We start from the raw sequence: 16,051 nt of genomic DNA, 5'->3' as shown, positions 1-16,051 counted from the left end.
AGTTTTACAACAGTCACAACCTTACTTCTGTATTTTTCTGTAAAAAAAAATAAAAAATAAAAAACTACCCTACCGTTGAAATTAGCCCTAAAATATTGTTATGCTCATGCTTATAGAGTTACAAACTTAAAAAGGGAAAATATATATTGTTTCAGAAAAAAGGAGAAAAAAAAAAGGAAAGACATATATATATATATATATATATATATATTCTTATTTCCTTGTGGGTTTAAATTTGGTATTTGGTAGAGTTTGGACATTCTCCTTATTTTGTTCCTCATGGTTGCGGAGGGAAGGACGAAGGTTTAAGCACAACGGCGACGCTGCAACTTTTCTCAGGTGTGGCAAATTTCTTAAGCCAACTAACAAGTAATTTCATTCTCGTCTTTCATGGAAAACCCTAAAATTTGAAACGAATAGATTATTCGTATTCCGGCCCGGAGCTGAATTTTCCTCCGTTTCATTTTTTGTGAATCCGAATTTTAGCGTAGTGAATGTTGACATTGTTTGGGTGTTTTATGGTTCTGCTTCTTGAAATTTTCTTAAGAACTAGAGGAAGGAAATAAGTGTTCAAATGGTTTGTGTAGGAATTAGGAAACCCAAACTTTCTTTTAACCTATCTATAATATGTAATGTTGATGTTATCATCAAAAACTTATTTAATCCTCATTGTTGTATAATCAGAGAAAGAATGCTTAATCTCTTTCTTGTATCTAGAACTAAACTGTTATGTTTTATGTTAATACAATATTTGTCGGGCATTAGGAAATGGAAATCTCGTGAAACTATGAATGCTCATGACTCAGGGTCAATTTTTGACTAAATCTATATGAAATTCACTCATGTATAATGTATACATTTTCAGCCTCTGAGAACGGAATCCAAATATAGAAACTCACTCCTTTTCTTGATTTGATGGATTGGGATTGACAGATCCCGCAAGTGAACGGATATATCTAATAACAATTCATGAATTAAAATGGGGTGTTACTTGGTCTGAAGGTAGCAATACAAACCATTTTTTGTATCATGTCAATTGGTTCTTAGCATTTCTTGATATGGGTGTTACTCTCTTTTGCCAATACCTTAATTTTATGACATTTGATAACTCTTTTTTCGAGCGGAGGACGAGGAGGGAGGGTTCTTTTGCTGTGAAGTTCTGTTTGGTGTGGGTGCTTAATGATGATACGATTTTTGAGGGACTGACTTTTGTAGATGATAAGATGCATCAAAATTAGCTCTCAACTTTCGAAAAATTTCTTCATATTCCAGTCTTGATTTGCTCTTTTTTTAATGTTTCAATGACTTAGCATTCATATTTTCACATTTTATATTCTGTAATTGTTTTGAAGAAGGGAAGAAGTATACAAGGAACAGACAACTGAATACTGCCCTCGTTGCAATCTTTCTTGTTGAATGCTCTTTAGTCTGTTGTCTGGCCAAGTTACTGAAGTTTCTGTCTCCATGTTGCCATATCTTCCTATTCTTTGCTCCATTTATTTAACAAAATTTATTCCTTTACTCCCTTTTCCCCAGTGTATGAGCCACTATTGTAGAGATACAAACATGGCTGATGAAAATAACTCAAGTTCAGAATCCTTATCAAACACTCAAGTAATGTATCGTTGTAAGAAGTGTCGTAGAATTGTTGCCACGCAGGAGAGTATGGTCACCCATGAAAGAGGAAAAGGTGAATCGTGCTTTAAGTGGAACAAGAGAAGTGGTAATTCACGAGGAATCGAAAACAAGCCAGCTGATTGCACCTCCATTTTTGTTGAACCAATGAAATGGATGGAAACCTGTAAGATTAAGCAAATCAAACCCCATTTTTCTCTTCTTCTTTTGTTTCATCTAATCTTGCTTGCTTGCAGTAGAAATCAACTCATTTCTTTTTTTCTGATTGACCAGTGCAAGATGGCCATGATGAAGAGAAACTTGTGTGTATTGGATGCAAAGCTCGTTTGGGTTCCTTCAACTGGGCTGGAATGCAGTGCAGCTGTGGAGCTTGGGTTAATCCTGCTTTTCAACTTCACAAAAGCAGATTAGATGAATGCCTTATGTGAATAAATTAGAAACGAAATAAAGTTTACTTGCTAGTTGTAGTTGCTATAGGTCTTCGTCTATGGGCTCTTGCTTTTTTTCTTTTCCTAGAACTAGATATCTAGCCAACTTGATTAAGCAGAGTATTGAGAAGTTCAATCTTTGGTAATTCTAAGACAGAAACCGAAGTTTGGATTGTTGAATACTGAATACTTATGGGAAAGGAAATTTTGAATCCAAGATCTTTTGAATGAGAATTAACACGGATGCAACAATTTTGTTGGAAGCCTTAGGCTACGGGGTTCAAGTAGCATCCTATTTGGGAATTTGTATAGTACCAGCCAAGGACTTATCCGAAGTTTGGATGGAAATTTTGTTTACAAGACTGAAGTTCAACCAATCATACGGATATCAGCAAAGAAACAAGGTTCTTGACGTTTTAGATATGTGTAGAACGATTTTTCTTCCTCAGATTTGGAGAGCTCATTTGTTTCTTCACTATAAATTTGAGTCTTTGTTTGTCATATTAAGTTGGCGGTGCAATGTTGTGGGGTGTGATCAACAGCGAAGTCGAGCGATGTGGTGGTGATCAATGAACAACACCAAGTTTGTCGAGAAGAAAGGAGGAAATAAAAGGAAAAAAGAAGCAAAAAAGAAGAAAACCCACGTCAACCTCATGAACCAACCAAAAATGTGTTTGGCTCTGGGTGATATTACATACAGACCTTTCAAAGTATGTATACATCTCTGGTTGAGATCGAACCATTATAATTTTTGTGTGGCTGATCAATTGTTAATCATCTTAAAATGATCCAAAGCAATTTAATTAAGTTTGTAATTGAGATATATTATGCTTGATACATTAATGGAAGCTCATTATGACCACTACTTTTAGTTACGGATTGCTAAACATAGTTTAAATGATTAAACATTTTTTTTCAATTTTATTTTAGTTCCACAATTTAAAATAAAAAATAAATACTTTTTATTTATTTTCTTCTCTAATATATAAATCTAAAAGGAAAACGAAAATAGTATTATTACTATATTATCATTAATATTCTTCAATTGAACATAATGTTTGTCTCAAAGCTCAATAATTCTCAAAAGTCCATCCAACAACTAAAAATAAACAAAAAAAATAACAAAAAAATCGAGAGAGATAACTTGAAAAGGAGAATTAATTTTCTGATTGATTTTGGTACCAAACTCAGACCAAAGCTCACACTTGTAAAATAACAAAAAAAAAAAAACGATTCTCCTATTTCAGATCCATTCTTCTCTCAAAACTAAAAAAATAAATTGCAGAAGAAACTGAAAATTAAATCTAACCTTAAATTAAAAAAAATTTTAAAATGATAATAATAAATCACAACTTAAATTAAACATTACAGCTTTTATACAACATTCATAAATCAGAGAGAGGAAGAAGGTAAAGTCTGTACCCATTCCATTGACCGAGTATAATATGCATACTAGTATCAAATGTTTAAATTAATGGATGAAGTCAAATTTAATATTATATTAATAAAATAATATTGCAAGAATTTAAACATATAATATTGGACTTCCTGAACTTACCATCTTAAAATCACCGATTTGACCAAAAAATTTAAGTTAATGGATGAAAGCAAATTTAATATATCCTATCATCTAACAAATATAAATGCACCAAATACATCTTATCAAATATAAACATTTTATACTATAATTAAAGTAATTGACATGATTTGAAATGAAGATCGAGCATCATCGGCTTCATTGTATAGAAAGTGGATGGTCAAGTTTTTCAGTGGTTCGTACGAAGTTAAATGAAAATGCCCCCAGCAATGTCCCTGCAACGGGGCCGACCAGGTACACCTAAATCCTTTCGTGATGTGAACTAGCAATCGCAGGTCCTAGTGACCTTGCTGGATTCATCGACCCACCCGATATTGGCCTACACATGGTTAATCCAACTTTTATTACATTGCATCATTTCAACCACATATATATTATTCAACAAATTATCTTTCTAGTCCTTGAATTTTGAAGATATACATCATATGGAATAAATTCTAATTTGAGATTTTTCCCAAGTACCCACAAAGCTTTTACAGAATAAAAAGCCAAACTGAAAGAAGTGTTATTGTTTTGGTTACCCAGCAAAGATGGATGTGATACATACAGCTGACCCCACTGCTATGCCTCCAAGCTCTCCTACCTGCCAAAATCACATATAAAAAACACAGAGAACAATCTTAGCAAATGAAATTAAGAGAGAAGGAGGTTAACAATAATATGTTCTTACGGCTTTCATGTACATCATACAAAATGAAACAACCATCTCCACGAGAAGTGCTTTAAAGGTGAAACTAAGTTGAGTTGAGTTGTTATACGCAGTGTGAAGGCTCATACTGTAGCTCCAGTTAATTGAGTTGTTGCATTTAGTGGAACCTACATCGACTCATATAATTAGTATATATTGAATTATGCTTCAACTGAAATAGTCCATTTCCAATATTTTTTATTTTTTATAAAAATAAATATGTTTGAAACTAAACTAGAAAATACTCTAAAAAAACATTTCAAGGTCCAGAATGGATCTGCTGTGAAACTTTCTTGCTATTACTGAACTATGAAGATGAAATTCATATTTCAAGTGTAACAGTGTAATACTTTGAAACTTTCTTGCTATTTTTTTATCCATAAACATGAGCACAAGTGAGAGGTGGAGAGTGGTAAAGCAAGAGAGAAATGGAAGAGTCCTAGCGTGTGAGAACACTCTAATTTTTTCCTCAGGAGAACCACATAAGGCATCGTGGATAATCAATACATTTTTAGTGGATCCTGACAATACCAAATGACCATCATCATTTTTAATTTTGACACCAAACATACATTGCAAACCATGATATTAAGCTTTTGAATTAATTAGTGATTTAATATGGTATAGAACAGATTATCTAAGGAGGTCTTGTGTTCGAATCCTACAATATTATTTCATCTCTAATTAAATTCACCTTCACCAAGCAACTTAAATTTTTGGATTACATAAGTTAATTAAATGGATATGAATATTGGGTTGGCAGAGAGTAGTCGACAAAGATGATAGGAGATTTTGAACATGAATTCTCGAAGTTGGGTTCTTTGAAATGCAAAATTCTCCACAATTCGGCCATATTTAAGAGTGTTTTTAAAAAACACTTTTCTAATCATCAAAACAATCGAACTGCATTACGTTTTTAATTAATCAAAACTAATTTGATATTTAGTTTAAGAAAAAAAAAATATTTTTGCCTCTAAGTTTTGGATCTAGTTTTTATTTAGTCTCTAATCTAGTTTTTAAGTTTTGAATTGTTTCAATTTAATTCCGAAATTTGAAAATGGTGTAATTTTACCTTGAGATTTAAGTTTTGTTTTAAATTGGTTTCTAATCTCAAAATTGTATATTTTTAACCTCAATTTTTTATTAAATACTCATTCTCAATCATTGTTGTCAATTTCTATTCATTAATTAAAAATAATTATGAGTGAAAATTTTAAATTTATTTTTAAAAGGGATAAAAATAGTGAAACTTAATTAATTATAATTATTTTAATTATTTTTAATTTGTTAAGACAAATTAATATTAAAGATAAAAAATAAGTATTTAGTGAATAATCAAAGTTAAAAGTGTTATTTAAATATAGGAACCAAATTAAAGTAAAACTCCATGTCAAAAGTAAAATTATAACATTTTGAAATTTATGGATTAAACTACAACCAAACTCAAAAGTTAAGGATTAAATGTGTAATATTTTGAAATATATGAACTAAATAGAAATTAGATTCAAAATCTAAGGACCAACAAGTATTTTTCCACTAATTTTATACCTTTAAATACAATTTTTGCAAAACATGTTTTAAAGCAATTCATTAAAATTTATGTTTGTTTGAATTAAATGCATTCCGACAAGGTAGATCATATGGCACATGGGTTGTTCATTAGCTTAACTTTTTTTTTCCACCATCAAGTTTTCATTTTTTAAAATTAATATCTTTTTGCAAACTCGATAAATTAGTTTTTCTCGAAATCATACCATCGAGATTTTGTTAAAAAAAATTAATTTTTCTAACTCACTCGTTGTTTTGAGCCTTCTTGGTGAAATTCCGAACAATATTAATACTAATATTCTACTTGATCTTATATATTTTCAAAATTTCTCCAAATTTGATTATTATTACCAAATCTTATATCGAATTTTTACATAATTTTTCAAATATTTACCCCAATTTTTGCTTTTGTAATTATATGAATTTCCAAATGAATCTACCAATTATGATTCTTCATATGAATCTCAAGTGCACTGTAATTTTTAAATTTTGTAAAAATCAAATTTTGTAAATAAAAAAAAATAAGATTTGGTAAAACATAAAGAATCTCGATGTTAATTTTGCCCGAAATATACTGAGATTCTTTATATCTCCATTCCTTTTTGGAAAATTTGATCTTTGGGCTCAAAGATTTGAAAAATTAGGTAAGATTTGATATTTAATTTGGAAATATTACGTGATATTTAAAAAAATGGATAGATATTCAGTACTAATTGCCCTTAATTTCACCGAAAAAGCTCAAAACACGAAATTTGAAAAAGTTAGATTTTTATGTAAATCTCGATGATCGATCTTAAGTGAAATGGATAAAAAAAAAAAAGTATTATAACGAGTTGAAAAAAATATATTAATTTTGAAAGATGAAAATTTGAGGAGGCTATTTCTAAGTTTTTGTTATCGTTAGTTTTTGTTATCGTTCTTTTAAAGGGTTGAGGGGTTCACACAAATATGTGTTCACTAATTCACTCTTTTAATGAAAGTTAAATAAAAATAAAAAGTTAGTGCGGGTGGATAGAATAGGTAGATCTAGAAGTTGGACTCATATATATATATATATATAACTTTTTTTCTGAAGAAAAAAAAATCAAGAATTCAGTCCCTTTTTTCACGGTTAAGTAAGGGAATAAAATAATAATTCAAAAATTTATATTCTAGGTTGTTGGTGTTGTGAATCTGAAGAGCACCATGAGAATACGACCAATAAAATATAATATTAAAATAAAATAAATTAAATATATAAATAAACAAAAGAAATTAAATTAACAAAATATAAAATAAGAAATTTCTCTAAATTCTCAATTTTTTCCAATTTTCATAGACTTTACCCAATGTGTGTCTTTCAAAATCCACAAAATGTCACTATTTATAGCAATTTGGTAAGTAGAAGGTAGATTACATGGACATTAATAATGTGTAATCTTGAGACATATGGGCTATAGGTTGTAAGTGGAGACTTGTGACAAAGGATTATGCCCAAGTTGAGGAAGTAGTAAAGAAATTTTCTCACCCGTTCTCATATTAATATTTATTACAATTCTTAGCCACATATTATGACTATGAAGTATGGCAAATGGATGTCAAGACTGCTTTTTTGAATGACAATCTTGAAAAGACCATCTACATAAATCAGCTAAAAGGATTCATTGAACAAGATCAAGAGCAAAAGGTTTGCAAGCTTAGTCTGTCCATTTTTGGATTGAAACAAGCATCACGATCTTGAAATATAAGATTTGATACTGGATTTGATCAGAATGTTGATGAACTTTGTGTTTACAAGAGAATCATCAAGAACTCAATAGCTTTCCTCGTGGGAACTATGATGTTCCGTAGCGGAAGCGGGGATCGGCCCAATTTTTATTTTCATAGAACAAAATATGCATAAATTCAGAAAATTATAGCATGCAATTGATGGAGAAATAAGAATTAAGGTTAGGAGAAATATGTACCCTTGAAGACAAAAACTTCTTTACGAATCCTCTTCTCCAGTCATGATCCAACAAACGGTAAATCCAAGGAGCACCACCACAAGAATTATCTCTATATTCTCTTAGGATGAGAATTTCTCAAGAGGTGTGAATTTTGAGATTTTTGGAAGAGAATGAGAGAATTTGAGAGAGAATTTACTCAAAAAAGAATCATTTGCATTGTTTTTGGCCAGGGAGAAGAAAACCCCCCAACCACTTCCCATCTCACATTCAAACTTGAGAAAATCGTGGGAGAGAGTTATTCAACTCTCTCCTCTAATTAAATTTTAAAACTAATTTTAAATTTAATTAAAAATAATATAAATTATATAATAACTCATTCCTCATATAACATATATTATACTTTATGTTATATCGAATATAACATATAATCCATAATTTATATTATATCAAATAAAACATAACCTATGGTTTGAAATTCTCTCATTAAACATATGTTATTTAATATGAATCAAATTCATATTAAATTTAACCTATAGTATTTACATGAATCCAATTCATACAATTAATATTTGAATCATATTCAAATATTTATTTCCTCTCAAATAAACTTTATATTATAATGTATCAAATACATTATTCTAATTATATCACATATAATTAATTTAAATTAGTTATATCATATATAATTAATTTTCTCAATTAATTTGAACAATTCAAACTAATTCAAAATTAATTCTCAATAATCCTTGTTGAGCTATAGAGGGAACCTTATGGACCTGTAGATTGAAGCTCCTATGGTACTTGAATAATTAATTAAACTCTTTTAATTAAATCATTCAACATCCATTAGCTGTCGGTCACTCCAGTAAAGATCAACAGTTGTACTCTTCTCACTACATATATATTTCTGTCTCCATTGGATATAACTAATAAACAATGCGATGACCTTTCACAAATTGTTCATAAGTACAGTTCGGCCAAAATTATCGTTTTACCCATTTGGTTACATTTAACTACTTTTGTACCATTGATCCCCCTAATAAACAATAAGTCATGGTCCAACTATGACCAAATCCCTCTCGAGCCAAGAGAGGGTGTGGCGCCACATTGTTCAAGTCCCAGAATTAGCCCTTAAGGGAGCAATTTATCTACTTACCCAAACGTAGGAAATGAGTGAATTTCATCTTATGTAGTTATGTTTGCATCTCCCCAATCAGACGAATTTCCAAAATGGTAGGCTTATTGAGTCGGCGATCTGACCACTCTCACCCATACAAATCAAAATACCGCCTTCATGTTGGATTTTATGTCCTAAAACTCGTAGTTTGTAATATCATATTCTTGTTCAATAAAGCTGTTATTGAAAATTTTTAGTAAATTTAAATTCTATATTCATGAATCCAATAAACTAATGTTCTGAGGCTATTAAGTTTAAGTTTGAACTTTATGTAGTGACATAAATGTCGATCAAGTTCAAATATATGTAGTCAAAATGGTCTATAGTATATGAATAAGGTTGGGCGCCTTATTCTGGGGACACTATGGATGCGACCCATTTTGTAGTTAGTACAAATGATGTGATCCTAAATCGTTCATGTGGAGACATGAAAATGGGGGTCTCCTATGTAAAGAGTTTACATAAGAGTGAACCATGAAATAGTCACTTTTACGTTTTAAATGTCGTTTAAGGTATAAAACTGACTATTTCGTTAATTGATGACCTAGGTAACTTAATCTTAATCTTGAGCTAACTATGGACTCATGTTCATTCAGAATTATCCTTAGATCTGCATAGGTGAGGGTAGCTCATTATCGTTGGCCCAATAAGCCTCCCATTTCAAGGGTAATATCAGGTGGATAGTTGGGAACATAGGGTGCAAGACGAAATTCACTCCTACCCATTATATAGATAGGTTGTTCCCTTTAGTACTGAATCCAAGTCTTGAACAAGGGGCCCCACCCTCTCATCGGCCCGAGAGGAGTTCGGTTTATAGGTTGAACTTTAAACCAATTGTTCATTAGAAGATCGGTGGAACTTAAGGAATAAGATGTAGTCTTGAGGGTAAAACGGTTTTTATGACCCAGCCAAGATTACGAACAACCTGTGAATGATTAGCTTACTAATCATGATTATATCATATGGACACAAATATATCTATAGTGAGGGGAATGCAACTATGAAACTATAGTGGAATGACCCGTGAGTTAACGAATGTTGATTAGCTCCATCTAAAGAGTTTAGCTAGCTAATCTCGGATCGTTGGAACCCATGATCTATAGGTTCATTAAGTTCCCCTACTAGTTCATATGGAATAAACTTAGAACAGTATGATAGAATAATTCGAATTGTTCAAACTAGGTGAAAAGAGAGAAACCGACAAGTATATGTGATATATTGGTTAGTTTTTTAGTTTAGAGATACAACTTTAATATTAAAATGTGATTTAAATATCAAGAATATGAATACGTTCATATTCGGAAGCTCGGAAATAATGGAAATGGTCAAAGATGTAAAAAGTCAAAGAGTTGACTTTTGACTTTGAAAAGTCAAACTTTGACCGACCTTGTATTCAAATGTGATTTGAATTTCGAGAAAATGAATGCAGATTCATGCTCGGGAGGTCAAAATTTTTCAACACGGAAAAAATCATAAAAAGTCAAAATGTTAACTTTTCGGTCAAAGTTTGACTTTGACCAAATGACTATTTTGCCCTTTGACTAAAGTTAGTGGGAAAATCCAAACTTTTGTTGGATAATTCCACTAACAAAATAGTGGGCTAGGTGTTGGCTTATAGTAGAGACATTCAGCTCACTTAGATAGTGGATTCTAGATGTTGGGTTTTTATGAAGTTATTTCATGCAATTTTGCATGGCCATTTTCTATAAATATGGGCTTGTCATTTTGGATTAAAAACTTTTGGACATTTTGCAAAATTGAGTTTTTAAAAATAGGGCTGAAAAAATCCAAACCCAACCTAAATTTCACTCTACTATTTCCTTCACTTTCTCTCTCTTGGGTTCTTCATCCATCGAGCCCCACAACCAGGTTCTGAGTCCAGAGGATAGTAGGTCAGCTCTAGTGGTTTTTCGATTCGTGTTCGAACAGAGATAGACGAGTTTCGGGAGCTTCAAAGATATTGTTTCTAAAAAAACCCTAATTAACTAATTTAAGGTTGTATGTTTAATTTATGCAATTAGAGTAAAATTGATCCTCAATTCCGCTGCGCATGCCTACTTTTCCATCATGTGGTATCAGAGCATGTTTTAATTTTACTCAATTGCATGTGGTGGGTATCAATTTATTAGATAAAATTGAGATTGGAAACTAAAATGGTTTTTAGGTTTTGGCAATTAAATTAAGTTTTTTTTTGTAGTATTAATTTGTAATTGCTCACATGTTTATGAGCATTAATGTATGAAAAAGGGTCTGTAAATTTGCTAGAGTCATTAGAGTTGAAATTAAGATGTAATTACTTGGTTCCGGGAAAGAGGACAGCTTCAAAATGAAGAAAAAAAAACTCACAGACCCGAATTTACTCCCAGACCCGAGAAAGTTGCCACCAAACCCAAAAGACGTGCTCCCAGACCCGACCCGAAGCCCAGATCCGACTCTCACACTCCGCGCACTCCACCAGACCCGAGACATGCTCAGATCCGACCCGATTCTTCGCCCGCCTGCTCGCGCCCATGCGCCCGCGTTTCCGTCTACCCACCCCGCGCTTCCATTGACTGCGCTAGTGGGCATTGACTAGCCGGTCCAGACAGTCTGGACCTGTCCGTTTGACCTGGTTGAGCCAATTTGACCAGTTCAACTTGGTTTTTTGGAGTTTTGGGCCGGTTCGGGAATTTTTTGGCCGGTTCGAGTTGATTCAAATGTGTTTGAACCTAGATCGAGAGCGGTTTTTTGTACTAGCTTAATTTAAGAGCCAAAATCAATTCATTTTAGGGTGTTTAATTAATTATGCATGTTGATGTATGTTTTAATTAAACTTTGAATCTTGTTGTGCATATAGTATGCCATATAGATTTAAAATCCCACCATAGGTTAACATGTACATGCATTTGATATATGTTATAATTGTTATAATGTATATAGTATGCATGTTAAGTGTTTTTTAATATAAAGTGTTATATTAAAGCATGATCATCAAGTATGAATGTATGTTATAGATGTATGATTCTAGGATTATACTGATTATAATTTTATTTTATAATTGTTATAAAATAACCTAGACTTTAAAATCTACAACAAAGATAAAAGTTGCATGCTCACCTAGATTTAAATTGGTGCAATTTCAATCGCCTTTTCTAAAGAGTTAAAATAGGTCAATTACTTGTTAAATAAAGAGTTATTTACTTACCCGGGGAGATCTTGTCTAAGGTTGGGGGTTCTTAAGATGACGATTTATGGAAAACCTCCTACCTAGAGATCAAACTGGCATCTAAGTCAAATAACTCTAGTTTTAATGAGCATGTGTGAGAGAAGTGAGGTAATAAAATTTGTTTATCACCTAGACATCATAGGTTAAAATCCAGTATAAGAGTTATACATAGATCTATCACCTAGACTTAGGATATGTTTAGTTTAGTCGAAATATATCTCTAAGTATTTTTTTTATACCCGAAACCGTTATAGAACTCTTCAGCTAGAGAGAAGTAGCATACTTTTAGCTCTAACGTCCCTAAGAGTTCACGTCGTGAGGTCCATGCAGGGCTTTGGGTCGTGCTTAGGAGCGGACTCCCTTCGGAGAGTGTTTGCATAGATCAATATCAAGGTGAATAGGGGAAGTAGTTCATAGTAAGTGGATGAGGGGTATGTAACAACATATCCCACGGTTTCTTCCATTAGGTCGCACCGTGAGATTCCTATAATGCGCCTGCATGTCTGCCCTGGGGCGACCTTTCCCTTCGGAGGATTGTATTATAGGATTTGGAACACCGCGAACTCCAAATACGGATAGGCTCTCTTAGATCAGTTTTTATATTGACTTTCCACTTTCGGGAGCATGTTGATTCTAGTTTTTTAAATCCAAAAATGGAAGGTTACACTTACAAGAATCACTAAGATGTTAGTATATTCTCGACCAAAGTAGCGATAACTAAAGTGCTATAAGAATAAAGAGTTATTCTGGGGTTATCATCTAGTCAAGATTGTCTTGGTTCAAAAGAGGAATAATCGACTGCTCTTCGGTGGAGGTTACTCTAAACTTTTGAAACATCGTTGCAAAATATAATAATGAAGGGTACATTATTATTATTATTCTTATTATTTTGCTAAACTTGATTGGATTTAAAAGATTAATGTTTTTTTTACTAAAAATGATACGTTTATCTTTTCAGATGAATAGCTCGATAATTCAACTCTTAGCTTCCGAGAAACTAAATGGCGATAATTATTCGGCATGGAAATCAAATCTAAACACAATACTGATAGTTGAAGATTTAAGATTTGTCTTAATTGAGGAATTTCCTCAAGCCCCAACCTCAAATGCTAACCGAATTGTTCGGGAAGCATATGATTGATGGGTCAAAGCCAATGAAAAGGCCCGTGTTTACATTCTTGCCAGCATGTCTGATGTTTTGGCAAAGAAACATGAATCCTTAGCTACGGCTAAAGAGATAATAGATTCATTAAAAGAAATGTTTGGGCAACCATCATGGTCCCTTAGACACGAGGCAATTAAGCACATTTACACGAAGCGTATGAAGGAGAGGACCTTTGTTAGAAAACATGTCTTGGACATGATGATGTACTTTAATATCGTTGAAGTAAATGGCGGACACATTGATGAGGCTAACCAGGTTAGCTTTATCTTACAATCTCTTCCGAAGAGTTTTATACCTTTTAAGACAAATGCATCTTTAAATAAGATAGAAGTTAACCTCACTACCCTTCTTAATGAGCTCCAAAACCTTACTTTAGTTAAGGGGAAAGAAGTGGAAGCAAATGTTGCTACCACTAAGAAAATATTTATAAGAGGATCGTCCTCTAAAAATAGAGTTGGGCCCTCTAAAGCTCAAATGAAAAAGAAGGGAAAAGGGCAGACTCCCAAGATAAAAAAAAAAAAAAAAAAAAAAAAAAAAGGGAAGAAATGAAGTGGTGGGGGTGGGGTGGGGGGATCAGATAAAAGGAAATTGTTTTCACTGTAACCAAAACGGTCATTGGAAGAGGAAATGCCCGGAAGTAACTTACAAGAAATGAAAGTTGGAGAAAACGGCACAAGTTAAATATGATCTTACTGGTCGTTGAAACATGTTTAGTGAAATATGATACTCCAACAGGGAATACTAAATACAGTGGAGCGCACAAAACATATTCTTTTCTCGTGTCAAGGAAACACATAGTCTTGGAAAAAGCTTGAATACACAATTCATTACAACCCTCAAGTTGGAACATGAGAGGTAGTCTCTCAGCTGATACATGGGAGGATTTTGAAGTTGTTTTTTTAAGATAGATATCTAATACCTTTAAAAATGTTTGGTATGCACCTCTTAATAATAGAATTTGAATATCTATCGCTGTATTATAGAACAATTATATACTAATCTTTTAATATAAATGAAGCGTTCAACTTTTTTGAAAAGGTAATCAAATTTTTTCTAACTACATGAAGGTCAACTTATATTAATTTAAGACCACTATAACAAACAATTATGTATTATAGACTGAAATGTTTAGAATATTAAAACTCAGAATAAAAAACAAAAGTTTCTTCCAACGCCTATCTATAGCACCTAAGACTTGGTCACATAAATCTCAAAGGATTGGAGATTGTGTCAAGATGACTTTAAGTCATTATTAGAAGAGAACTCTTTAACCTACATGTAAATCCTGTCTTAGAATGGAAAAATGACTAAGAGGCCTTTTACTGTAAAAGGTCCTCAGAGCCGACAATACCCTGTAGAGCTGTACATTGGAGCTCTTTGTGGACCAATGAATGTCAAGGCTCGAATCATCATTTCATCAGTTTTATTGATGATTATCAAGGTAGGGGTCATGACTACCTGCTTTCATCACAAGTCTGATTCTCTTGAAAAGTTCAAAGAATATAAGGTTGAAGTTGAGAATTAACAGTTTACGTAAAACATAAAAGAACACTGACGATCAGATACGAATGGAGATGTTACATGGTCTTAAGATCCAAGACTATTTGATAGAAAATGGGATCACAGTCACAACTATCTGCACCTAGTATCCTCAGCAGAATGGTGTATCGGAAAGAAGAAGAAACCGAACCTATTGTTGGGTTCGCTTATGATGAGCTATGCTGAGTTTGCCTGATTCTTTTTGGGATATGCACTTAGAAATTGCTGTCCTTATTTTTGAACAATGTTCCCTCTAAAAGTGTTTTCAGAAACACCTTATGGATGCTATGAAAATGGCGTAAAAGGTAGTTATGTCACTTTAGAAATTTGGGGGATGCCCAACACATGTTGTTGGTGCAAAAAATCCCAAAAATTGGAACGTTCAAAACTATGCCTATTTGTAGGCTATCCAAAAAGAAACAAGGTGGTTTTTTATCGACCTCAAGAAAAAGATATTTATATCGACAAATGCCACATTCCTTGGAGGAAGACACATTAAAATCATCAACCAAGCAGTAAACTAGTGTTAAAAGAAATTTCAAAAGACGCTACAGATAGAGCCTAGTTCTATCTACTAAAGTAGTAGATAAAACTAGTACATCTGGTCAGTCACACATTCTTCAAGAGTTTGAGAATGCCTCGACGTAGCGTGGTGGGAGGGTTCATCACCTGATTTGTTACTTGGGTTTATAGAACACAAGTCGTCATACCTGATGACTACATAGAGGATCCATCGACCTATAAACAGTGATGAAAGACGTGGACCGTGATCAGTGGTCAAAGCCATGGACCTCGAAAGGGTCTATGTACTTCAATTGTCTGAAAACTTTAAATCAACCAAATGATGTAAAACCAATTGGTTACAAGTGGATCTACAATGAGAAAACGCAGACCAAGCCAGTAAAGTACAGACTTTTAAGGCTCGACTTGTGGGCAAAGGATTATACCCAGAGAGAGGGGGTGGACTATGAAGAAACTTTCTCTCCGTTACCATGCGTTAAGTACGATAGAATACTGATATCCATTGCCACCTTTTAATGACTATGAAATTTGCAGATGATGTCAAGACAGCCCTTATCTAACCCCACGATTCTTGAAGAGAGTATTATATGGGCTCAAACCATAAGGGTTTCATTGTACA

At 32.9% G+C, this 16,051-nt stretch overlaps 1 protein-coding gene and 1 long non-coding RNA gene across 2 annotated transcripts; one reads left to right on the top strand and one right to left on the bottom strand.

The window, feature by feature from the left end:
• Positions 1 to 209: 209 nt before the first annotated feature.
• On the top strand, positions 210 to 2,925 carry LOC120082699 (putative inactive dual specificity protein phosphatase-like At4g18593). Its single transcript, XM_039037976.2, has 3 exons — positions 210 to 339; positions 1,537 to 1,801; positions 1,909 to 2,925. Exons 2-3 carry the CDS (start codon positions 1,540 to 1,542, stop codon positions 2,061 to 2,063), a joined length of 417 nt encoding a protein of 138 aa, XP_038893904.1. The 5' UTR covers positions 210 to 339; positions 1,537 to 1,539; the 3' UTR covers positions 2,064 to 2,925.
• Positions 2,926 to 3,542: 617 nt separating this feature from the next.
• LOC120082407 (uncharacterized) lies at positions 3,543 to 4,476 on the bottom strand. The gene is made up of 3 exons (XR_016531543.1): positions 4,331 to 4,476; positions 4,182 to 4,243; positions 3,543 to 3,979 (listed from the first exon to the last, which is right to left on the bottom strand). It is a non-coding gene; the product is annotated as an uncharacterized LOC120082407 (long non-coding RNA).
• Positions 4,477 to 16,051: the final 11,575 nt, after the last annotated feature.

The sequence above is a fragment of the Benincasa hispida genome, chromosome 8, assembly GCF_027475165.1.
Source record: "Benincasa hispida cultivar pf3 chromosome 8, pf3_genome.v1.1, whole genome shotgun sequence".
In the NCBI taxonomy this organism is placed as follows: Eukaryota; Viridiplantae; Streptophyta; class Magnoliopsida; order Cucurbitales; family Cucurbitaceae; genus Benincasa; species Benincasa hispida.
Note: the sequence above shows the minus strand (reverse complement) of the source record. Positions and strands in the feature narration are given on the sequence as shown.

Excerpts from the sequence above, each read along its gene's own strand:
- LOC120082699 (XM_039037976.2), top strand. The coding sequence starts at position 1,540 with ATGAGCCACTATTGTAGAGATACAAACATGGCTGATGAAAATAACTCA. Across the intron at positions 1,802-1,908 it reads AATGAAATGGATGGAAACCT|TGCAAGATGGCCATGATGAA; the intron begins GTAAGATTAAGC and ends CTGATTGACCAG.